This window comes from Pseudophryne corroboree, chromosome 2 (genome assembly GCF_028390025.1).
Source record: "Pseudophryne corroboree isolate aPseCor3 chromosome 2, aPseCor3.hap2, whole genome shotgun sequence".
Lineage (NCBI taxonomy): Eukaryota > Metazoa > Chordata > Amphibia > Anura > Myobatrachidae > Pseudophryne > Pseudophryne corroboree.
Genome location: NC_086445.1, coordinates 412992500 through 413018870, shown reverse-complemented (window position 1 = coordinate 413018870; position 26371 = coordinate 412992500). Strand labels below are relative to the sequence as shown.

The following is a 26371-nucleotide window of genomic DNA, read 5'->3' as shown; positions in this document are numbered from 1 at the left end:
GGGAATAATTAAGATTAGTTTAAGCATGTGTTAATGAAGACATTTAGAACCTTAATCTATGGAGTTTATGCATCTCTGGAATTTAATAAAGATTCTGAGCAGCTGAGTTACATTGAAGAAGTTGTTTGTAACATACTATAGGAAAACTCTTATCTCTAATGTATTTTGGAAATGCAGTCCGCTAAGTTTAATTTAGTGAGGAAGAAACATGACATACCAGCATGTGTTTAAAGGTTATCCGGTCAGCATACCAGCAGTAAACATTGCTGTACACGTTATCTTTACTTAGTGTATTACTATCTGTCTAATTCTCTTACGTTTAATCAATAGTAATATCTCTGTTCACACGTCGACAGTGGCATACCGTAGGTGAAAATGTCAACAGTCCCCCAAAACCTAAGCTAAATCACCCTAACCCTCCTCCCCTGCTGCTTGACCCTAACCTCCAACGCAGCTTAACCCTAACCTTGCGATTGGGGCATTGGGCATTCAAGACACATGCACTTAACTTGATTGGGTACAGACAACAGGGGGGAACTACCTCTATGGTATTGTGTGTTGGTTGAGGATAAAAGGAGGCCTACGTTCCTCAAAATGGGTATGCTTTCTGTGACATCAAGAAATATTGAACTGCTGTAACATATGTATGCTGTATCGCCCTTGCAAATGGGGAGTAATCTTTTTTTAAGTCAATTTGAGCAATACACATCTTGCCTTCAAGATGATTGCCTTCATCTTGTGACCTACAGGAATGCTACACATGCAGTACCATTTTCCACCTGTTCTGGGCTGAGCCCAGCATCTCCAAGCTCCGCCCTCTGGCAGCTGCCGTGCAAGGCCTGGTCCAGGTCAGTGTCCAGTGGGGGTCAGCTGACGCCAGGAGTTGTCAGCAGCGTGTCAACGCATGCACAGAAGTAAGCGGTTCAAGGTGCTCGTTGGAGGAGCCTGGTGGTGGCAGCAAAATACCCGCCTGCTGCGCAGTGGATGGAGTGAGTACAGGTGGTTTCTGATAGTACGAGGGAATCCCCTATTGGCCTGCTCCCATGAGACCCAAAACCAATCTGTGATTGCTTAGCGTGAGCAGCATGGCGCATCTGGTCACTGGTCACTGTGGGCTAGATTCTAAGCTGCACGTACTGTAGACTGCCATGTCATGCATGGCGGGCTGCATATCATAAACATCTCAGGCATTTCTTTTTGGCTGCTGAAAGGACGTTTCTGGGTGACAACAATTCAAACATATGTGAAGGGAACCATTTAGTAGGTGTTTTGTGGGCATGTAGCCAGAGTTGCTCATTATCCTATGCATTGTGGGCAACAAATTAATTTGCATTTATTGCAGCGAACATGGGGCAGGTGTAGGTGCTGGTAATGATCATGGCTCCTATCTACACAGTGGAAAGGTGTGACAGATTAGATGGGTAAGCTTTAGACAGTGCATATAGTCATATAGACTCATCGGCATTCAGTGCACAGCCGGCATTCACATTGTGGTATAACATAAGGCTCTGAATCGGACCCTATGGGGCCGATTCAATTGTTTTGGGTCTCTAAAAATCCTGTCTAAATAGTACTTTTTAAACACCCAAACAATTGTCACAATTCAATTGTGTTTGGGCGCCCATGCATGATGCGTCCAAACAGACCAGGATTAGCCGCCAAAAGCCTCTGAACTCCCTGCTTTGCCCAAAGTGCCCAGTTAACACACATTTTCTTTTTCATCCACTAGGGGTCACTGGAGTACTCTTGGGATATGGACGGCTTCCACAGGAAGAAGGCACTGAATAAATTAATTTTGGAACTACTCCTCCCCTCCATATCCCAGAGTACCTCAGTGTTTTTTCTGTGCTCGACACAGTTAGAAGGCTTGTGGAGTTTGTCCACATTCATTGGAATTTTTTTTTAAAGTTTTTTTTTCCAACAATTTCCACATCCCTTCCCCCCCTTCCAATAGGCGTGGGTCCGGGATAGTGGAAGCTGCTACTAGCAGCTGTGGGTGCCGGGCCTCTCTAAAAAGAGCTCCCTCACACCACGTGCAGGAAACTGGACGGAGCTTGAACAAGAAGTCCCGTCATAGCCCTCACTACAGGGAGTCCAGGTATGTTGGGTTGGGGCGGTCAGCTCACGCTGCCGCCCACTGTGTGGGGAACTGTATTGGGGAGAGCCGCCCGCCGATTACATGTTCCCGTCGATGCCATGAGCCACGCGTGCATATGCCGCTCCACGGCTCTATGCTGTGCGCTCCCCGGCTCCCGCTAGCCGCCTCCCGGCCGCCGTCGCTTTCAAGGCCCCGCCGATGCCCTGAGCCGCGTGTGCATAGGCCGCTGCACGGCTCTATGCTGTGCGCTTCCCAGCTCCCGCTAGCCGCCTCCCGGCCTCTTCTCAGCATGTAAGCCCGGCTCCGTGTACAGAGAGCGGTACACGGAGCACGGGGGGGGGGGGGGGGGAGGCATATAGAGAGAAGGCAGTAGAATGCCCTTAGCAGCAGCAGCGCTGCAGGGGTTTTAGTAGGCTATTAAGCCTTGGCTATCAGGTTATATATATGCAGTTTAGTGAGGATAATCTGCATTTTGTGTGATACTGGAAACTTGGAATATTTAACCATGCTTCCTGTTTGTTTTTTCCTGTCTGTTTCCAGAGTTCCTATACTACATCTCTACTTCACTAAAGGCGCAGGGGTGTTAGGGGAATTAGGGATCAGGTTTTTCATATTGCTGGCGTGCACTGCACTTAGCCGGATATATATATATATACACAAGAACATTAGTGCTATTTACTGAGTCGTGCAAATTGTCTGTGTTTGTAGTTTGTATTGTCTGTCTGCATAATGAGTAAGGCACCTGCAAAGACTAAAAAGCAATTTCCCTGCCATGTCTGTAAAAGTGTGTGTTGCCTGATGGATCTACCACATGTACAGTATGTTTTGTGAATTCAGCTACAAATACAATTTCCACTCCGGTTTTAAAGCCAGTTTCATCTCCGGACCCATCATGGGCTTTGCTTGCAAATGTCCTGGTTGGATTGCAATCAGAATTGGCCACCACTCGTCAAGAGCGGGAAGTGGCAAGATATGAGTCTAAGATGAGACCGCTAGAGTTACCGGAGGGGTCTCAATCTTACCAAAAGTCCAAGTCCACCTTGGGTGGAAAGGATAAGTTTCTTTTGTCTTATGATTTGCCAGTTTCTGCTATGCTAGACCTCACTGCGGATGAGGGTGAGGAGGGCGAAATAGACCAGCAGTCAGATAGTGACGATTTTGACAGCCCAGGCATTGATAATCTCATCAGAGCGGTGCGTCAGTCTCTGAAGTTTACACAAACTGAGGAGCCTCTGACAAATGATGAAGTCGTCTTTACTAAACGACAGATCTCAGATGTGTTTTTCTGTTTCGGAATCTCTTAATAAAATGTTACTAGAAACACGAAAGAATCCTGATAAACGGTTTTCTATACCTCGCAGATTAAGTCGAGTTACCCGTTTCCAGAGTCCATGACAGCTACATGGGAGAATCCGCCATTGGTGGATTCGTCCGTATCTAAACTTACAAAGAAATTAACCATACCAGTACCAACTGCTACTACGCTTAAAGACCCTTCAGACCGTAAAATAGAAGCTATGCTAAAGTCCATGTATATAGCAGCAGGAGTGCTGCTGAGACCTGGGTTGGTTGGCATTTGGGTAACTAAGGCGCTAATGGTATGGATAAAAGAGCTCAAGTCTGCTCTACAGGACGATCATCTTATACTTCTTGCTGATCAAATCTGGGAAGCTGCTGACTATCTATGTACAGCTTCTACTGACGTCTGCCAGCTCACTTCTCGCCTTTCATCATCGCTAGTTACAGCACGACGAGCACTCTGGCTACGTTCTTGGCAAGCGGAGGTCAAAAAAGGTATAGAGGCGTTACCTTACGGTGGCGAGAAGCTGTTCGGTCCTGAATTGGACAGATGGATTTCTGAGGCCACGGGAGGAAAGTCTGTTTTCTTACCATTGCCTCCAACGGTACCTAGACGCAAATACTCTGGTCCGGCGTTCAAATCCTTTAGACCTCGGTCCTTTCGTGGGCGCGGCAGAGGTGCGGCCACACTTAGTAGAAGAGGTCGGGGACGTGGTTTCCAACAAACCAACACAAGTCGTCAGGACGCTAAGGTCGCCAACAAGCCAGTGGCATGACGGGCTCCCAGCCCATCTCGGATCTCCAATTGTGGGAGCACGCCTTCAAACGTTCCAGGGGGCGTGGCTTCAGACGTCCACAGATGGGTGGATCCGCAATTTAGTGTTAAAAGGTTACAAAATAGAGTTCGATTGTCTTCCGCCAATGCGGTTTTTCAAGACAGGTCTGCCTGTGTCGGACGACAAGAAGGCGGTTCTACAGATTGCCATTCAGTCTCTGCTGAATGTAGCAGTTTTGATTCCGGTCCCTGTACAACAACAGGGGCAGAGTTATTATTCCAGTCTGTTTGTGGTACCAAAGCCGGATGGCTCGGTCAGGCCAATATTGAACTTAAAAGGTCTCAATCAGTACGTCACTTACTACAGATTCAAGATGGAATCTCTGCGGTCAGTAATTGCAGGTTTAGAGCCACAGGAATTCATGATTGCACTGGATCTCAAAGATGCGTACCTACACATTCCGATTTGGCCACCTCATCAGAGGTTCTTGCGGTTTGCAATACGGCAAGACCATTACCAGTTTCAGGCTCTACCATTTGGCCTTTCATCAGCGCCTCGGGTATTCACCAAGGTGATGTCGGTGATGATAGCTTATCTCAGATCCCTAGGAGTAATAATTGTTCCGTATTTGGACGATTTGCTCATCAAGGCTCCGTCTCAACAGATGCTTCTCCAACAGGCGTTGCTAACATACAATGTACTAGTTCGGCACGGTTGGATAGTCAATTTCAAGAAATCGCATCTGATTCCGTCTCAACGACTTCAATTCCTAGGTATGATTCTCGATACGGTAAATCAAAGAATTTACCTACCAGAACAGAAAGTACAGGTCATTCGTCATCTAGTACAATTAGTACTCAAGCCACGCACAGTCTCGGTACATTTGTGCATTCGCCTCTTAGGCACAATGGTGGCGGCTTTCGAAGCGCTTCAGTTCGGAAGAATTTACTCACGTCCTTTTCAACTAGATGTGCTAGCACAGTGGTCGGGCTCGCATCTGCAGATTCACCACAGGGTGAAGTTGTCGCCACAGGCCAGAGTGTCTCTTCACTGGTGGCTAAGAGTACACAATCTAACCGCAGGGAAACGGTTCGGCGTCTGGAATTGGATAATTCTATCGACAGACGCGAGTCTCAGAGGCTGGGGAGCTGTAGTTCAAAGTTATCGGCTCCAGGGTCTCTGGGCAGATCACGAAAGATTGCTGTCTATAAATGTCCTGGAACTCCGGGCAATTTACAATGCGCTACGACAAGTGGTGCACATGTTTCGGTTTCAGACTGTTCAGGTGCAGTCAGACAATGCGACGGCGGTCGCATACATCAACAAGCAAGGAGGAACGAGAAGCCGCATGGCAATGTGGGAAGTAGCGCGGATCCTCAGGTGGGCCGAGTATCACCAAGTGATATTGTCGGCAGTGTTCATTCCGGGAGAGGACAACTGGGAGTCGGATTATCTCAGTCGTCGGGATTTTCATCCAGGAGAATGGGCATTAAATCCAGAAGTGTTTCACATGTTGGTCCAGAGGTGGGGTTACCCTCAGGTGGATCTGATGGCATCTCGCCACAATCACCAAATACCCCAGTATGTGTCCAGAACGAGAGATCCAAAGGCGGTGGCGGTGGATGCTCTCACAGTCGCGTGGCCGTACAGCCTCGTGTATCTGTTTCCACCATTTCCGCTGCTCCCTCTGTTGCTAAAACGGATCAAAAGAGAGTCCGTCACAGTCATACTAGTGGCGCCTCATTGGCCTCGGAGAGCTTGGTTCTCAGATCTCCGCGGACTACTCGCAGACGATCCTTGGCCGCTCCCACTACAACAGGGTCCGTTCCTTTACCCTGATTTAGCGCGGCTGCGTTTGATGGGGTGGCTGTTGAGACCGCCCTCTTAAGAAGAGAGGACATTCCAGAATCTGTTATACCAACCATGTTATGAGCTAGGAAGCCGGTTACGGCAGCTCATTATTACAGAATCTGGCGTGCCTATATAGGTTGGTGTGAAGCTCGGAAGTTTCCGACATCATCTTTCAAGTTCTCTCGTCTTTTGTAATTTCTACAGATGGGGTTAGATGGAGGACTGCATCTATCCACACTAAAAGTGCAGATATCTGCGTTGTCAATTTACTTTCAAAGAAAATTGGCTCTATTGCCGTTGGTACACACTTTTCTGCAGGGTGTCCTCAGAGTACAGCCTCCATTCATTCCACCTACAGCGCCATGGGACTTGAATCTGGTTTTAGATTTCTTACAGTCCTTATACTTTGAACCCTTACAACAAGTGGATATTAAATTTCTCACTTGAAAACAATTTTTCTCTTAGCCTTAGCTTCAGCAAGGCGTGTTTCAGATTTGGGTGCCTTGTCGTACAAGCCCCCGTATTTGGTGTTTCATGATGACAGAGCAGAACCGGACGAATCCCGCTTTCCTACCAAAGGTAGTGTCATCTTTTCACATCAATCAACCAATAGTAGTTCCTGTGTTAACAGGAGATTCTGGAAGGTTGGATGTGGTACGCGCATTACGCGTTTATGTATCCCTAACGTCGACAGTTCGTAAGACGGATATGTTGTTTGTTCTCTATGATGCTGCCAAGATGGGTTGGCCAGCTTCTAAGCAGACCTTATCCAGATGGATTAAACTGACCATACGTCAGGCTTACCTTCATGCTAGGTTACAGCCGCCTACATCAGTAGCAGCTCATTCCACACGTGGTGTGGGAACGTTATGGGCAGCGAGTCGTGGAGCTTATACGACACAGCTTTGCCGTGCGGCTACATCGTCTTCAGTGCACACGTTTGTGCGCTTTTACAAGTTTGATACGTTTGCGGCATCAGCATCTAGCTTTGGCCGCCTAGTGTTACAGGTGCCAAACAGCTCTCCCGCCCACGGGGGAAACTTTGGTACATCCCAAGAGTACTCCAGTGACCCCTAGTGGATGAAAAAGAAAATAGGATTTTGGTACTTACCAGTTAAATCCTTTTCTTTGAATCCATAGGGGGCACTGGACGCCCACCCAGAGCAGTTTTACCTGGTTTCGGGTAAGTTCAGTAGATCTTATGGTAACACATTCTCACCGACTGGTTCAAATTAACAAGTTCTAATCGGTTATGGTGTCAACTGTTTAGTTGTCCGTAATGTTGTGTCAACTTTTTTGTTGTCCGTTATGTTATATGTAATTCTCCATTGTCAACCTCCCTGTAGTGAGGGCTATGACGGGACTTCTTGTTCAAGCTCCGTCCAGTTTCCTGCACGTGGTGTGAGGGAGCTCTTTTTAGAGAGGCCCGGCACCCACAGCTGCTAGTAGCAGCTTCCACTATCCCGGACCCACGCCTATTGGAAGGGGGGGAAGGGATGTGGAAATTGTTGGAAAAAAAAACTTTAAAAAAAAATTCCAATGAATGTGGACAAACTCCACAAGCCTTCTAACTGTGTCGAGCACAGAAAAAACACTGAGGTACTCTGGGATATGGAGGGGAGGAGTAGTTCCAAAATTAATTTATTCAGTGCCTTCTTCCTGTGGAAGCCGTCCATATCCCAAGAGTACTCCAGTGCCCCCTATGGATTCAAAGAAAAGGATTTACATGGTAAGTACCAAAATCCTATTTTTTCTTCTCGTACCTCAGAAGGTTGCAAGAAAAATTGTGTCCTCTGCAGCTGCTGGGCACCCCTACGGCAGAACAATTAAATTGCTGCCATCAGGTGCCCTCTCTAGTGGCGGCCGCATGATAAACAATTGAATCGCCCCCTATATCTTTTTAATAACATTATTTTACCAGTATATCTAATATATAATAATGAAAATTTGTCCTTCTGTCTTTCTATACAAATCCACAGTTTACAAGCGAAGATCGGGAAATTTTACATACAAGCGTATTAAAACATGGCGGTGGCAACTAAAACAATTTTAAATCCTTAGCACCCCTAGGGGGGCAGACAGCAGCACAGAGTATATCAGGAGACAGCATAACTCTGGAATTCCCAGAGCAATGTACTAAAAATTGGTACACCTATGCCTTACAATCTGGCAACAAACACTGTGGGAGGAAGACACCCCTAGCACCCTTAGGGGTGAGGCAGCAGCACAGAGTATTTCAGCAGACAGCATAATTCTGGAATTGCCAACAGCAATTTACAACAAACTTGGTACACATATGACTTATACTCTGTGCTGCTGTCCCACCCTTAGGAGTGCTAGGGGTGTCTGATCCCCACAGTGTTTGTTTTCAGAGTGTGTCAGCAGACAGCAAAACTGTGGAAGGCCTGGAGCAATTTACACTAAACTTTGTTCCCAGATTGTAAATCAGATACCAACTCTGTGGGGGTTAGACACCCCTCGCACCCCTAGGCGTGGGACATCAGCACAGAGTATTTCAGGAGACAGCATAACTCCAGAATGCCTAGACCAATTTACAACAAACTTGGTACACATATGACTTACAAGCTAGGAACAAACACTGTGGGGGTAAGACACCCCTAGCACCCCTAGGGTTGAGGCAGCACAGAGTTTTTCAGCAGACCGCATAACTCTGGAATTCCTGGAGCAATTTACACCAAACTTGCTACACATATTACTTACACTCTGGGAACAAACACTGTGGGGGTAACACACCACTAGCACCCCTAGGGGTGGGCCAGCAGCACAGACTATATCAGGACATGTATGATATGTCAGTGATGACAGGGCTGCATGTGACAGGGGCAGTGACATGATGTGAGGAGGGGAATGGAGGTAGCACAAACCCACACACTGAGCGTTATATAGTGGAAGTAGCATGGTACCCCAGCAGCACAGAGTATATCAGGACATACATAATGTGCTGTGCTATTTTTAAATTGGGTTTTCATTTTATTAATGTTTATAACATATTACATGTCTTTTTATACTATGTTATTTATACTGTGTGATTAATATTTAAATTCATTTTTGTAAACAAACCTTCTTAAATTCCCGGGCAATGCCGGGTACTCCAGCTAGTACTGTATGTGTACTGTAAACCATTTTAATTGCTGTTACTTAACATTCTGGATTTATTATAATTAGTATTTATATATTCTAGCTAAACGGTCTCTCGCACATCCCAGAGAGGAGGGAACATAATTGTAGTCCTGGTTATTTCTGTAATAACATACAAGTAACCCACTGTTTTGCCCATTTAGGGGAGTATTCAGTGCTTGTCGGATCATTTCCGACGGAAAGGATCCTACTATGCAGTATTCAATGAGCGGTCAAATCCAGCAGGATTTGGCTGTTCCCGACAATGCCAATCCAACTTTTTTTTTTTTTTAAAGTCGGATTGACATTGTCGGAAACGGCACCAAAACCTGTTGGATTTGGCCGCGGAATCCGTGAAAACACGTGGATCGGCGGCTAATCCGCTGATCTTTGTGTTTTCCGACAAGTCGAAATTGCCAACTTGTTGGAAAAAAAGCAGCCCCATTGAATAGGTCGGAAACCGTTTCCGACCTAAAAAAGTCAGACACTACAGTTTCCAACTACAATTGAATACCCTTAGTCCTTAATACAAACATCAAACTGATCTGTGTCAATATCTAACTGCCCGCTCACAGAGTTCTGTGGTTTATCCCCCAAAATGGGTGTTTTTGGAGGGACCTGCAAATATTAAGATGTAGTGTTGGGATTAAAACACAGCAATAGCTGGCCCCACAGGTTTCTATTGGGACTGCTGTGATGCCGGATTTACCAAGCTTGGGAATGTGAAGCATTCAGATAGCATTAGCCTATAACTAGCCCATGGGTTACCCTTTCAACATTTTGTCCCCCCCCCCCGTCTGTCAGCTTTTGCACAGTAGCGCAGTGAAGAGGGCAAAGTGTTTAGCATCTGGTCAAATTAATTCTCGCTGATCACCATGCTCAGAAATTATACATCTGGGTGTGTAGAGATTCCTTATTGCCACAAATTGTGGTGATGAGGAATCTTTATTTTCAGGGGCTGGTTGCGAATTATAAAACTGCCCACATTAGGATACTTTATTGTAATACTGCTTGCTGCACTAATGCTTAATAGTTGTCCTTACAGTAATCCCGATTCTGCTGTAGTAAAACTGTATAAACTGTGGACCGACACTTTATACCTAGACTGAGATTCAAAGAATTATGGGTAAACTCTTTTAGAAATGGTTCTTGCCCACTGTAGCTGTGGCTTTACATGTTAAAAAGCCTATACTGGTCACAATAAGCGAGACTTAATTTTTCTAATGATAGTACTCACAATTCATTACGTTTTAGCTGGGTTTTTTTCATTTTTTGTTTTCATGAGAGACCATTGGTTACTGCTGCTTCTGCATTGTTTTAGTTCATAGATAATTTGCAATAATCCTCTTCAATATTGACCGTATGCCTAAATCTGAAGATGTCCAGAGTCTAAGAGGCAGCTTGTTCTGGGAATAGGTAGTAGACAGTCCAGTTGTATTTATCAAACATATGGCTGTAAAATATATTCACACCACACTCAGCGCCTTGCACACAGTATGTTTTCTCTTTATTGTTACTGAGGGTTTTGCGTTACAGAAACAGGTATTGTTTTCATTAATCGGTAGTTAACCAAGTGCTTTTTCTCAAAATTTCAACAATACATGTACAACACATTGACCTCTAAGAAATTAGTGGCGTTCGTACAATTATTACTTGTATGCTCAGATTCCTATGGGACTGAACACATTAAATAACCAATTACTGCTCTCTGACTCCTCTGTATATTCCTGAAACCACTAGGGAGCCCATTCATACATGGTTGTGTTTCTTTTTTCTTTTTACTATTTGTTCCTTCAGCCATGCATATACTGTACAAAATATAACTTTTTTTCTTTTTTGTTTTTGTTTGCAGTGGATTTATTGGGCTTGTCTGCAGCCTGTGATGCCTTGGACCAGCACAACCTCAAGCAGAATGACCAGCTTATGGACATCCTGCAGATTATTAATTGCTTGACCACAATTTATGATCGACTGGAGCAAGAGCACAACAACCTGGTGAACGTTCCGCTCTGCGTAGACATGTGCCTGAACTGGCTCCTGAATGTTTATGACACGTGGGTGATGATGTACTGATTAGTATATACTAGGTGCCTGTAGGTTTAGAGTAATGGGATGTCACCTTTGGTGTGTTTGCCTCAGCAGAATAGTCACAGGAGGTCATAGTTCACATCTCATAAAACTAAAAGAGTTTTCAGCTGGAGATCACACAATGTGCCTTTCTCAAGCATTATATAAATGATTGCATGCAGTCATAATGCCATTTATAGCAAATGCTGACTAGCCTTTACCGTACATGTATGCCTAAGGAAAATAATCACAAACTTGAATATTGAATTTCCTTAATATAAGCTTTGATAAATATATGTAAAACGAACATTTCAATAAACGTGCTTACTTCCTAACACATTAATAAGCAAAACAGAGACCAAATAAACCCCACCCATAATTATCCACATCAACTTTAATCCTTCTAAATGCCGGCCAGTTCTGGCAAATCAGTCACATTTCTTTTCTTTTTTTTTTAAGGACAGATAATCACTTCAGTCTCACCACTATCTGCATTATTTGGAGGTGTGACCTCATAGTCGAATTTAGAAATCTGGTTATGCAGTTGCTTGTGTCTGTTTTTATGGTGGGTGTTTATTAAAGCTCAGAGAGCGATAAAATTGTGAGACAAAGTACTAGCCAATCAGCTTCTGCCTTACATTTTACAGGCTGTTTGAAAAATGACAGTAAGAAGCTGATTGGTACTTTCTGTCACAATTGTATCTCTCTCCGAGCTTTTATAAATACCTCTCTATAAATCTAGCTATTCATGCAAAATTACTGGTATCACAGTAAAAAAAAATAGGTTTGGATCTTTTTTTTTTTTTTATCCTTTTGTGATGGAATCAAGAATCAAAAACTTGTTTTTTGAGCTTTTTTTTAACGTTTTATGAAAAAAGTAGTGTATGTTGACAAAAGTGATTGGATGCTGACAGCAGATAGAGCAACGAGATCTAATTAACGACAGTACTTTGTAGTTCCACCACGTGCAATGATTACTGCATCATCCTTCTTGGCAGTTGTCCACAAGTTCCTGAACAAGAGCAGGTGGTATGTTTTGCCATTCCGCCTTATGTGAACAGACTAACAGTGACACTAAAGAAGGTTAGGAGGAGTGCCTAGAACGCACCCATCGCTCCAATTCGTCCCAGAGGTTCTCAGTGGGGTTAGGATCTGGACTCTGAGCTTGATCAGGGTTACTGAATTTCTGTGTACCAGTCCAGTGTCACCCTGGAAACATGACAGGTGGCATTGTCGTTTGTCGTTTCCATAGAAATGCCACAATGCAGGGAGCACAGAGTTGTCGAGAAGATGTGAACATGCATTATAACTAGTGGAGCCATGTCAAACCAGTTGAAATAGCCCCACAGCATAACGCTACCACCTCCATGCTTTACTATAGGTACTGTACACTCTGGGTTTGGCAATTGCCAGGAGAACATCTGATGCCAAACATATCAATCTGATCTCAAAAGGGTAAACTGTGATTGATTAATCACTCCATAACACTCGCCTCCATTGTTCCACTATCCAGTTTTGGCGCACTTTATACCATCGTAAGTGCTGGGCTGCGTTCTTTTTTGTGATTAGGGCAGTGGTTCTCAAACGGTGTGTCATGGCACCCTGGGGTGCCTCAGGATACTTGCAGGGGTGCCTCGGGTTGGTTGTCCAGGACCAATTGAAATTATTTATGGTCTATGTAATAGGTAAAACCAGTGCTGGTGGCTGCCAATCATAAAATATGTGGACAAACAAGAGCAAATCTTGTCCCCCACCACATAACTGAACCTAAGGATGACATGTAAACACAATTTACTTCATTTAATATTTCTTTATAAATTTCTCAATAAGAAACGTTTGGCCTAGGGGTGCCATGAAAAAAATTCTGGTATTCTAGGGAGCCGCGATTCAAAAAAGTTTGAGAACCACTGGATTAGGGGTTTATGAGCAACTGCTCGCCCATAATATACAAGTGCATGGGCCTCCCTATGATGAGTTCTTGTCGAAACCATCACATTAGTATTCATTTGGAACTCGTGTGCAATGGTATGCATGGGATGACCCCTATTTTTCACAGCTCCCTGGTTAGCACTCTCCGGCTCCTGGAATGGAGTTTCTGGGGTCTTCCAGGGTGAGGTACATTCCTGCAATGATCGTTCTTCTACCACGCATTCATGACAAAAGACACTGGATTTAGGAACCTTCCTAACAACCGCAATGCTTCCCACACTCCTTTCGGCAAGCCATTTCATTAGCGAATGATCTAACCAGTGTCCATCTACCCGTTTTATACCTTCACGAACATGTCTTCTGCAGGAGCACCACGTTTTGCTTGCTCACTTTTGTCTACATAGTGTAGTTTAAATTAGTTTAGAGAAAGTAACAAGTCATTTAAGCTCAGTTGGTTAACTGAAAATTGTAGAATCACTGTAATTAAGAGGCCTAATTAATGTACTAATTGTGGTAAATGCTCCAAAAATAGCAGTTTTTGGAGGATTGACCACAATTAGTACATTCATTTGCAGCATTATTATTGGAGCTATTTTAACACAAGCATCACTCTATTTTCATTCACGTAAGCGATCCCAATGTCTTTCTATGTGGACTGTCATGTCCTGTTTACCAAGTTCTGAGAAACTTCGCTTTTTAACAATGGCAACCAGTAGCTAACTTTGGAGTACCACTGTAGCCTGTAGGCACATTTTTTACCATAGAGGTATTTTTGGATCCTTTACCAGAAGCCTATATTTTCCTGCACATGCACAATAGGTAAGTTGGATACTAAGTCATCAATAAAATGATAGCATAAGCTCATATGTCCCAACAAGAGGATTTTAATTGTAAATATAAATAATTTCTTATCACTGCAGCAATAGAACATTATGGTTTACAGCAGTGGTTCTCAACCTCAACCCGCTAGTTTTCAACAGGTCATGTTTTGAGGATTTCTGTGTGTGAAAACAGGTAGTTTAATTATAGACCCAGCAAAGTAGATTAACTCACCTTAAAGAAATCCACAAAACATGACCTGTTGGTACAGTACTTGAGGACTGGAATTGAGAAGCCATGGTTTATATAGTTCCATTTCCACCAATACTAAATAGGCACCTATATAATGTAAATTTGATAATCTTTAGTTTTCAGATATTTGTAAGAAGTGATGTCATGTATTGCTGTGAGTATTTTGTTTATTTCTTACTGTTAATTGCTGTGTTCGGAAATTAGATCAAAGATGTAGTGTATGTATAGTAAGGTATGGAGATGGGAAATAAATTACCTGGGACCTAAAGCGCGCTGCTTGTGAAAATGGCTTCTTTTAACTCTCTCTATCCTGCTCTGGGGCTGTGGTTATTTTGCTGTACTGACCAAACCAATTGTAGAAATAAAATGATCAACTGAATAATAAACATTTTTTTTTTAATCCATTATATACAATTCTTAAACAAATTGTATATCATGTTTCACCAAATTAATAAGCATTTTACGAAATGAAGACCATTGCATGGCAGAAAAGCCGATTATTTGTATTAGTCTTACTGATAGCTGTTTTCTGTAGTGTATTGGTATATATTTAATTTATCTATTTAATTTCTGTTTAGGGGCCGGACTGGAAGAATCCGTGTATTGTCTTTTAAAACCGGTATTATTTCCCTATGTAAAGCACACTTGGAAGATAAATACAGATGTAAGTATTTTGTGTTAATTTACTGGTATTTGAGCAAAATGCTTTATTCTCCTTTTTAAACACGTTGGACTAATGACAGAGGACTTTTCAGTTACTGTGTTTTATCTCTTCTCAGTGTCTGGTAATGCATAAGTTTAAGCCAATCACTACAGTACAGACTATGATAGTAGACAAGTGTTCTGATATTTAGGAGCACCTGATCTTTCTTTGCATTATGCAAATGTATCCAGAGCTGCTTTTGGCAAAAGCAGAATCATATGAGTAGAGGAATGAAGGCTTTAGCAAACCTTAGATCCCCCGCGCAAACGCCGTAGAGCACAGGGCGCATCCCGTGTCACTTACAATGCAAATTGTATAGATGTGTGCATTAACAGATGAACTCAAATTTGTTGTTCTCCTTACAGCTTATTGAAACAATGTTTAATTTATCCTGAAAACTGATGATTAAAAGTCTCATGTATACCTGCCTGCCTTTTGCTATGTTATAGAATAAAGCAAAGAAATTGTAAAGAGATAAATTATTGCTTATTCTAAAATGATCTGGACAGATTTGTTGGAACCCTTTAAAAAAAAGATTCTAAATAATTGGATTATATTGATATTTGAAACAAATTTTTCCTTTAATTAGCATTACTCGTGTCTTAAATGTTCTAATCAGTCATTCATCCTTTTTAAATGGAGAAACATAGTCATCCTGCTGTTTATCATCTCGTGCACCACACTGCACATGGGGCCTAATTGAGACTTGATCATTACGCACATCTATGATCAATTTCTTTGACATGCGAGGGGACGACCAGCACAGGGCAAGTCTGCCCCGCACAGGACAAGTCCGTCCTGCATGCCGGATACAGCCCTCCCCATGGACATGCGAGAGCATCGCACGCCGGTGATGCTTTTGAATGTTTCGAGTAGCCCTCTGCCTGCGCAGCCTAGCTGCGAAGGCAGACTGCTACCCGCCATGTTAATGGTCGCAGCGGCTGTGTGACGTCACGCAGCCACCACTGGCCGCCCCTCCAACGGTCCGGATACATCTCCATTGTCCTGACCACGCCCCTAAAACTGAGCATAGACGCTCACAAAATGCGTTGTCGATGCCCAGTTCCTGCCCTGCTCCAAGTCTTAAGCTGCGTTCTGAAGAGAACGCAGTTTAGGACCTTGCACATGCGCATACTGGCATATGCGCATGGGCAGATGTGCAGAAATCGCTTCATAGCGTTTTTTGCACATCATCAACAGGGTCTGAATCGGCCCCCATGGATCAGTGAAAGCAAAGGAGAGTATTGTCTGGTGAGATGAGAGAGAAATTTATAGACAAGCATGTTAAAGGTAAAGTCTTTAAGACCATGTCCAAAGAATCTTGATGTTCCTGTGACTACAGTTGCAAATATTAAGACGTTTAAACTAGAGATGAGCGGGTTCGGTTTCTCTGAAACCGAACCCGCACGAACTTCATGTTTTTTTCACGGGTCCGAGCAGACTCGGATCCTCCCGCCTTGCTCGGTTAACCCGGGCGCGCCCGAACGTCATCATGACGCTGTCGGATTCTCGCGAGACTCTGATTCTATATAAGGAGCCGCGCGTCGCCGCCATTTTCACACGTGCATTGAGATTGATAGGGAGAGGACGTGGCTGGCGTCCTCTCCATTAGAAATTAGATTAGAAGAGAGAGAGAGATTGTGCAGAGTCAGACAGAGTTTACCACAGTGACCAGTGCAGTTGTTGTTAGTTAACTTTTATTTATTTTAATATATATCCGTTCTCTGCTATATCCGTTCTCTGCCTGAAAAAAAACGATACACAGCAGCAGCCAGTCACACAGTGTGACTCAGTCTGTGTGCACTCAGCTCAGCCCAGTGTGCTGCACATCAATGTATAAAAGGCAAAGCTTATAATAATTGTGGGGGAGACTGGGGAGCACTGCAGGTTGTTATAGCAGGAGCCCCCAGGAGTACATAATATTATATTAATTTAAAATTAAACAGTGCACACTTTTGCTGCAGGAGTGCCACTGCCAGTGTGACTAGTGGTGACCAGTGCCTGACCACCAGTATAGTAGTATATTCATTGTTGTATGTATTGTATACTATCTCTTTATCAACCAGTCTATATTAGCAGCAGACACAGTACAGTGCGGTAGTTCACGGCTGTGGCTACCTCTGTGTCGGCAGTCGGAACTCGGCAGGCAGTCCGTCCATCCATAATTGTATTACAATATATACCACCTAACCGTGGTATTTTTTTTTCTTTCTTTATACCGTCATAGTGTCATACTAGTTGTTACGAGTATACTACTATCTCTTTATCAACCAGTGTACAGTGCGGTAGTTCACGGCTGTGGCTACCTCTGTGTCGGCAGTCGGCAGGCAGTCCGTCCATCCATAATTGTATTATTATTATAATATATACCACCTAACCGTGGTTTTTTTTCCATTCTTTATACCGTCGTCATAGTGTCATACTAGTTGTTACGAGTATACTACTATCTCTTTATCAACCAGTGTACAGTGCGGTAGTTCACGGCTGTGGCTACCTCTGTGTCGGCAGTCGGCAGGCAGTCCGTCCATCCATAATTGTATTATTATTATAATATATACCACCTAACCGTGGTTTTTTTTCCATTCTTTATACCGTCGTCATAGTGTCATACTAGTTGTTACGAGTATACTACTATCTCTTTATCAACCAGTGTACAGTGCGGTAGTTCACGGCTGTGGCTACCTCTGTGTCGGCAGTCGGCAGGCAGTCCGTCCATCCATAATTGTATTATTATTATAATATATACCACCTAACCGTGGTTTTTTTATACCACCTAACCGTGGCAGTCCGTCCATAATTGTATACTAGTAAACTATCCAATCCATCCATCTCCATTGTTTACCTGAGGTGCCTTTTAGTTCTGCCTATAAAATATGGAGAACAAAAAAGTTGAGGTTCCAAAATTAGGGAAAGATCAAGATCCACTTCCACCTCGTGCTGAAGCTGCTGCCACTAGTCATGGCCGAGACGATGAAATGCCAGCAACGTCGTCTGCCAAGGCCGATGCCCAATGTCATAGTACAGAGCATGTCAAATCCAAAACACCAAATATCAGAAAAAAAAGGACTCCAAAACCTAAAATAAAATTGTCGGAGGAGAAGCGTAAACTTGCCAATATGCCATTTACCACACGGAGTGGCAAGGAACGGCTGAGGCCCTGGCCTATGTTCATGGCTAGTGGTTCAGCTTCACATGAGGATGGAAGCACTCAGCCTCTCGCTAGAAAACTGAAAAGACTCAAGCTGGCAAAAGCACCGCAAAGAACTGTGCGTTCTTTGAAATCCCAAATCCACAAGGAGAGTCCAATTGTGTCGTTTGCGATGCCTGACCTTCCCAACACTGGACGTGAAGAGCATGCGCCTTCCACTATTTGCATGCCCCCTGCAAGTGCTGGAAGGAGCACCCGCAGTCCAGTTCCTGATAGTCAGATTGAAGATGTCAGTGTTGAAGTACACCAGGATGAGGAGGATATGGGTGTTGCTGGCGCTGGGGAGGAAATTGACCAGGAGGATTCTGATGGTGAGGTGGTTTGTTTAAGTCAGGCACCCGGGGAGACACCTGTTGTCCGTGGGAGGAATATGGCCGTTGACATGCCAGGTGAAAATACCAAAAAAATCAGCTCTTCGGTGTGGAGGTATTTCACCAGAAATGCGGACAACAGGTGTCAAGCCGTGTGTTCCCTTTGTCAAGCTGTAATAAGTAGGGGTAAGGACGTTAACCACCTCGGAACATCCTCCCTTATACGTCACCTGCAGCGCATTCATAATAAGTCAGTGACAAGTTCAAAAACTTTGGGTGACAGCGGAAGCAGTCCACTGACCAGTAAATCCCTTCCTCTTGTAACCAAGCTCACGCAAACCACCCCACCAACTCCCTCAGTGTCAATTTCCTCCTTCCCCAGGAATGCCAATAGTCCTGCAGGCCATGTCACTGGCAAGTCTGACGAGTCCTTTCCTGCCTGGGATTCCTCCGATGCATCCTTGCGTGTAACGCCTACTGCTGCTGGCGCTGCTGTTGTTGCCGCTGGGAGTCGATGGTCATCCCAGAGGGGAAGTCGTAAGCCCACTTGTACTACTTCCAGTAAGCAATTGACTGTTCAACAGTCCTTTGCGAGGAAGATGAAATATCACAGCAGTCATCCTACTGCAAAGCGGATAACTGAGTCCTTGACAACTATGTTGGTGTTAGACGTGCGTCCGGTATCCGCCGTTAGTTCACAGGGAACTAGACAATTTATTGAGGCAGTGTGCCCCCGTTACCAAATACCATCTAGGTTCCACTTCTCTAGGCAGGCGATACCGAGAATGTACACGGACGTCAGAAAAAGACTCACCAGTGTCCTAAAAAATGCAGTTGTACCCAATGTCCACTTAACCACGGACATGTGGACAAGTGGAGCAGGGCAGGGTCAGGACTATATGACTGTGACAGCCCACTGGGTAGATGTATGGACTCCCGCCGCAAGAACAGCAGCGGCGGCACCAGTAGCAGCATCTCGCAAACGCCAACTCTTTCCTAGGCAGGCTACGCTTTGTATCACCGCTTTCCAGAATACGCACACAGCTGAAAACCTCTTACGGCAACTGAGGAAGATCATTGCGGAATGGCTTACCCCAATTGGACTCTCCTGTGGATTTGTGGCATCGGACAACGCCAGCAATATTGTGTGTGCATTAAATATGGGCAAATTCCAGCACGTCCCATGTTTTGCACATACCTTGAATTTGGTGGTGCAGAATTTTTTAAAAAACGACAGGGGCGTGCAAGAGATGCTGTCGGTGGCCAGAAAAATTGCGGGACACTTTCGGCGTACAGGCACCACGTACAGAAGACTGGAGCACCACCAAAAACTACTGAACCTGCCCTGCCATCATCTGAAGCAAGAAGTGGTAACGAGGTGGAATTCAACCCTCTATATGCTTCAGAGGTTGGAGGAGCAGCAAAAGGCCATTCAAGCCTATACAATTGAGCACGATATAGGAGATGGAATGCACCTGTCTCAAGTGCAGTGGAGAATGATTTCAACGTTGTGCAAGGTTCTGATGCCCTTTGAACTTGCCACACGTGAAGTCAGTTCAGACACTGCCAGCCTGAGTCAGGTCATTCCCCTCATCAGGCTTTTGCAGAAGAAGCTGGAGGCATTGAAGAAGGAGCTAACACGGAGCGATTCCGCTAGGCATGTGGGACTTGTGGATGCAGCCCTTAATTCGCTTAACAAGGATTCACGGGTGGTCAATCTGTTGAAATCAGAGCACTACATTTTGGCCACCGTGCTCGATCCTAGATTTAAAGCCTACCTTGGATCTCTCTTTCCGGCAGACACAGGTCTGCTGGGGTTGAAAGACCTGCTGGTGACAAAATTGTCAAGTCAAGCGGAACGCGACCTGTCAACATCTCCTCCTTCACATTCTCCCGCAACTGGGGGTGCGAGGAAAAGGCTCAGAATTCCGAGCCCACCCGCTGGCGGTGATGCAGGGCAGTCTGGAGCGACTGCTGATGCTGACATCTGGTCCGGACTGAAGGACCTGACAACGATTACGGACATGTCGTCTACTGTCACTGCATATGATTCTCTCAACATTGATAGAATGGTGGAGGATTATATGAGTGACCGCATCCAAGTAGGCACGTCACACAGTCCGTACTTATACTGGCAGGAAAAAGAGGCAATTTGGAGGCCCTTGCACAAACTGGCTTTATTCTACCTAAGTTGCCCTCCCACAAGTGTGTACTCCGAAAGAGTGTTTAGTGCCGCCGCTCACCTTGTCAGCAATCGGCGTACGAGGTTACATCCAGAAAATGTGGAGAAGATGATGTTCATTAAAATGAATTATAATCAATTCCTCCGCGGAGACATTGACCAGCAGCAATTGCCTCCACAAAGTACACAGGGAGCTGAGATGGTGGATTCCAGTGGGGACGAATTGATAATCTGTGAGGAGGGGGATGTACACGGTGATATATCGGAGGGTGAAGATGAGGTGGACATCTTGCCTCTGTAGAGCCAGTTTGTGCAAGGAGAGATTAATTGCTTCTTTTTTGGGGGGGGTCCAAACCAACCCGTCATATCAGTCACAGTCGTGTGGCAGACCCTGTCACTGAAATGATGGGTTGGTTAAAGTGTGCATGTCCTGTTTTGTTTATACAACATAAGGGTGGGTGGGAGGGCCCAAGGATAATTCCATCTTGCACCTCTTTTTTCTTTTCTTTTTCTTTGCATCATGTGCTGATTGGGGAGGGTTTTTTGGAAGGGACATCCTGCGTGACACTGCAGTGCCACTCCTAGATGGGCCCGGTGTTTGTGTCGGCCACTAGGGTCGCTAATCTTACTCACACAGCTACCTCATTGCGCCTCTTTTTTTCTTTGCGTCATGTGCTGTTTGGGGAGGGTTTTTTGGAAGGGACATCCTGCGTGACACTGCAGTGCCACTCCTAGATGTGCCCGGTGTTTGTGTCGGCCACTAGGGTCGCTAATCTTACTCACACAGTCAGCTACCTCATTGCGCCTCTTTTTTTCTTTGCGTCATGTGCTGTTTGGGGAGGGTTTTTTGGAAGGGACATCCTGCGTGACACTGCAGTGCCACTCCTAGATGGGCCCGGTGTTTGTGTCGGCCACTAGGGTCGCTAATCTTACTCACACAGCTACCTCATTGCGCCTCTTTTTTTCTTTGCGTCATGTGCTGTTTGGGGAGGGTTTTTTGGAAGGGCCATCCTGCGTGACACTGCAGTGCCACTCCTAGATGGGCCCGGTGTTTGTGTCGGCCACTAGGGTCGCTAATCTTACTCACACAGCTACCTCATTGCGCCTCTTTTTTTCTTTGCGTCATGTGCTGTTTGGGGAGGGTTTTTTGGAAGGGACATCCTGCGTGACACTGCAGTGCCACTCCTAGATGGGCCCGGTGTTTGTGTCGGCCACTAGGGTCGCTTATCTTACTCACACAGCGACCTCGGTGCAAATTTTAGGACTAAAAATAATATTGTGAGGTGTGATGTGTTCAGAATAGGCTGAAAATGAGTGTAAATTATGTTTTTTGAGGTTAATAATACTTTGGGATCAAAATTACCCCCAAATTCTATGATTTAAGCTGTTTTTTAGGGTTTTTTGAAAAAAACACCCGAATCCAAAACACACCCGAATCCGACAAAAATAATTCGGTGAGGTTTTGCCAAAACGCGTTCGAACCCAAAACACGGCCGCGGAACCGAACCCAAAACCAAAACACAAAACCCGAAAAATTTCAGGCGCTCATCTCTAGTTTAAACTTCATGGGACTGTGGCCAAGCTCCCTGGATGTGGCCACAAGAGGAAAATTAAACCAAGATTAAACAGGAGTATAGCGAAATAGTAGAGGGAGAACCACTTCTGAAAAAACAACATAAAAAAGACGGACTGGATTTTGCTAATATGCATCTTGTCAAGCCACAATGCATCTGGGAGAATGTCCTTTGAACAGATTAGTAAAAAGTGGAGCTTTTTGGCAAGGCACATCATCTCTATATTCACAGATGAAAAAAAACCTTCAAAGAAAAGAAACCATACCTACTGTCAAACATCAAACATGGAGGCTTTGTTATGTTTTTGGGGCTGCTTTGCTGCATCTGACATGGGATGCCTTCTAATTTCTGTAAGATATTATCTTTTACATTAAATATCAAAATGATCAAGGCATTCTGTAGTGAAACATACTGCTCAGAGTCAGAACACTGTCTGTCACAAATCATGGGTTCCCCGACAAAATAGTGATCAAAAACACCCAGCTAAAAGCACCCAAGAGTGGATATGCACAAAATATTGGCCTACTCTGAAGTGGCCTTCTAAGAGCAATGATCTGAAACTTACTAAATGTCTACGGAAAGAGCTGAACAGTTTATAGATGGCACCTATCACACCTGAGAGATCTGGAAAAGTTTGCTAAACTAGTATGGGCCAAAGTATCTGTGGATGGATGCAGAAGTCTCATTGCAAGCATGATTGCATTGATTACCTCTAAAGATTTTGCAACTAAATATTAAGTTTAGGTTCTCATAATTTTTGCCCGTTCCATTTTCATTTATTTTATTTAAAACATTCTGTTAAATCAAAAAATCAAATGCAAAGTCTGATTTCTATTAAAGATGGGATTAATAATTATGGACGCCAATTCCTTTTGTCAATAAATAAGAAACAGGAGGGCTCTTAAGTCACATATCGCCATGGGTTATTGTAAAACAGGATAGCATTCACAGAGTAAAAGTTTTTGGACCTTGGATGTTAGATCGCTAGCTACTATATTCTAGGTTTCTGCTGTGGAAACATGCTGTCAAATTGTGGGTTTTGAGAAAGTCCACCTCCAGAATTGAAATGTTTACTCTGTGAATGCTATCCTGTTTTAAAATAACACATGGTGATTAAGTGATTTAAAAAGAACATTTTGCTCATTACCATCAGTGTCATCCTGCTTCTTATTTTTTGTTTAGAACACTCTGTTGGAGGAATTGAACAAAGTTGACGCCAAAGGAAGTAGACAAAAAGTTGTGTTTGGTGGCCAGCAAAATTACTGTTTAGAACAATCTGTGTGTCAATTAAGATACAAACTAATCTGATGAGGATGTTGAATATACAGTACTTACAAGCCACTGTATATTATGTAATAATGAATGTTTAAGTATATATAAAAAAATTAGCAGTCCCTTGAGACAATTCCTCAATCCACCCCTTGTGCACTGCATTTAGCTCTCTGTAGCAGAAGGTATCTGACATATCAATGTCAATGAAAACTGGCTGCTGATTGGAGCTGCTGCTAAATACAGAGATTCCCTCTCTGCTGTATCCGTTGTTTCCTAAATTAGAATTCCAGGTCACTCTGTTCTCAAAATATTACTGTGCAGTCTAATTAGCCACACCATAATAGTCCTTACAAGTTTTAGTGGTGTTGTGAGTAAGTTACTTAATGTATAAAGTTACAGAAAATATTTTAGTTTTCTTTTGCCTTTTAAGATTTGTTAGGACCTCTTGGAATAGATGCAAAAGACATTTACAAGTATTTATAATAAATACATTTTGTAATGTTCACATTTCTGTGTCATTTTGCCACATCCATTTTTGCGCAAACAAATTCCAAGTTGTAAACAAATCTGTAAATCAAAAGTGCTGAATTTGAAAACCTGCTCTGGCTTAAGGACAGAAAAGCACCAAAACAACATGGTGTTAATGGAGGAAGCTTGAAACAGCCTCCAGAGGGTGATAAAATTGCAACGCAAAGAAGCACAATAATTTGTCCCTGTCATGCTTGTGGCTTGCATTGAAATGTTATTGGAAAGTGTGCTTAGTGGGAAACTTTGAGTGCTTATTTATGAAACTGTGTTGTCATTTAAACAGGAAAAATAACTTGCTACTCTGGGCTAATGTAATAAGATGGAACAGTATTCCATTTTATCAACATGCAGAAACAATTCTGTTTCACATTTTTCTGTATGCTTCTTTGAAAGGATTCTGGCTCGTCAAGAAATACAGGTGGAACTCAGAAAATTAGAATATCGGGGGTCATTCCGAGTTGTTCGCTCGCAAGCTGCTTTTAGCAGCTTTGCACACGCTAAGCCGCCGCCTACTGGGAGTGAATCTTAGCTTATCAAAATTGCGAACGAAAGATTAGCAGAATTGCGAATAGACACTTCTTAGCAGTTTCTGAGTAGCTTCAGACTTACTCGGCATCTGCGATCAGTTCAGTGCTTGTCGTTCCTGGTTAGACGTCACAAACACACCCAGCGTTCGCCCAGACACTCCTCCGTTTCTCCAGCCACTCCCGCGTTTTTCCCAGAAACGGTAGCGTTTTTTCGCACACACCCATAAAACGGCCAGTTTCCGCCAAGAAACACCCACTTCCTGTCAAGCACACTCCGATCAGCAGAACGAAGAAAAAACCTCGTAATGCCGTGAGTAAAATACCTAACTGCATAGCAAATTTACTTGGCGCAGTCGCACTGCGGACATTGCGCATGCGCATTAGCGACTAATCGCTCCGTTGCGAGAAAAAAATAACGAGCGAACAACTCGGAATGACCCCCCATCATGCAAAAACTCATTTATTTCAGTAATTCAACTTAAAAGGTGAAACTAATATATTATATTAACTCATTACATGCAAAGTGAGATATTTCACTCCTTTATTTGTTAGCATTTTGATGATTGTGGCTTACAGCTTAAGAAAACCCCAAATCCAAAACCTCAGAAAATTAGAATATTACATAAAATCAATAAAAAAAACTATTTTAAATACAGAAATGTTGGCCCTCTGAAAGTATAATCATGCATATGTCCTTAGTACTTGGTTTGGGCCCCTTTTGCATGAAGTATTGCCTCAATGCGGCGTGGCACTGGTGAGGTGTTATGGAAGACCAGTCTGCTTCAATGACGGCCTTCAGCTCTTCTGCATTGTTCGGTCTCATGTCTCTCATCTTTCTCTTGGCAATGCCCCATAGATTCTCTATAGGGTTCAGGTCAGGCGAGTTTGATGGCCAATCCAGCACAGTAATCCCAGGCTGGCGTTAGTGCATCAAGAGCCACCACACACAGACGGATACTGGACATGGGCTTCTAATGTCGTATACCTCTTATCATGCTGCTCCTGAACAACAAACAACGTCAGAAGCGTCTTACCTGGGCTACATAAAAAAAGAACTGGTTTGTTGCTCAGTGGTCCAAAGTCCTCTTTTCTGATAAGAGCAAATTTTGCATCTCATTTGGAAACCAAGGTCTGAGAGTATGGAGGAAGAATGTAGAGGCACACAATCCAAGATGCTTGAAGTCCAGTGTGAAGTTTCCACAGTCTGTGTTGATTTGGGGAGTCATGTCATCTGCTGGTGTTGGTCCACTGTGCTTTATTAAGTCCAGAGTCAACGCAGCTAACTACCAATACATTTTAGAGCACTTCATGCTTCCTTCAGCAGACAAGCTTTATGGAGATCTGACTTCATTTTCCAGCAGGACTTGGCACCAGCCCACACTGCCAAAAGTACCAAAACCTGGTTTAAAAATTGTGGGATTATTGTGCTGGATTGGCCAGCAAACTCACCTGACCTGATCCCCAGAGAGAATCTATGGGGCATTGCTAAGAGAAAGATGAGACCGAAAAATCAGAAGAGTTGAAGGCCGCTATTGAAGCATCCTGGTCTTCCATAACACCGCAGCAGTTCCACAGACTGATAGAATCCATGCCACGCCGCATTGAGGCAGTAATTCATGCAAAAGGGACCCAAACCAAGTACTGAGTACTGATTATACTTTTCAGAGGGCCGACATTTCTGTATTTAAAATCCTTTTTTTATTTATTTTGTGTAATATTCTAATTTTCTGAGATTTTGGATTTGGGGCTTATGTTAAGATGTAAGCCACAACCATCAAAATTATAACAAATAAAGGCTTGAAATATCTCACTTTGCATGTAATGAGTCAATATAATA

The 26371-nt window shown here is 43.9% G+C and overlaps 1 protein-coding gene across 13 annotated transcripts in view; it reads left to right on the top strand.

The window, feature by feature from the left end:
* The window catches only part of DMD (dystrophin), a 3641189-nt gene that overhangs the window by 3429608 nt on the left and 185210 nt on the right, over positions 1–26371 (top strand). For all 13 annotated transcript variants that reach the window (XR_010221499.1, XM_063953479.1, XM_063953476.1 and 10 more), the window contains 2 exons: positions 11015–11216; positions 14808–14893. Coding sequence is in view for 12 of the 13 variants with exons in the window: in XM_063953479.1 (XP_063809549.1) it covers positions 11015–11216; positions 14808–14893 (288 nt within the window). In the remaining variant the exon portion in view is untranslated. The remainder of the gene's footprint in view (positions 1–11014; positions 11217–14807; positions 14894–26371) is intronic.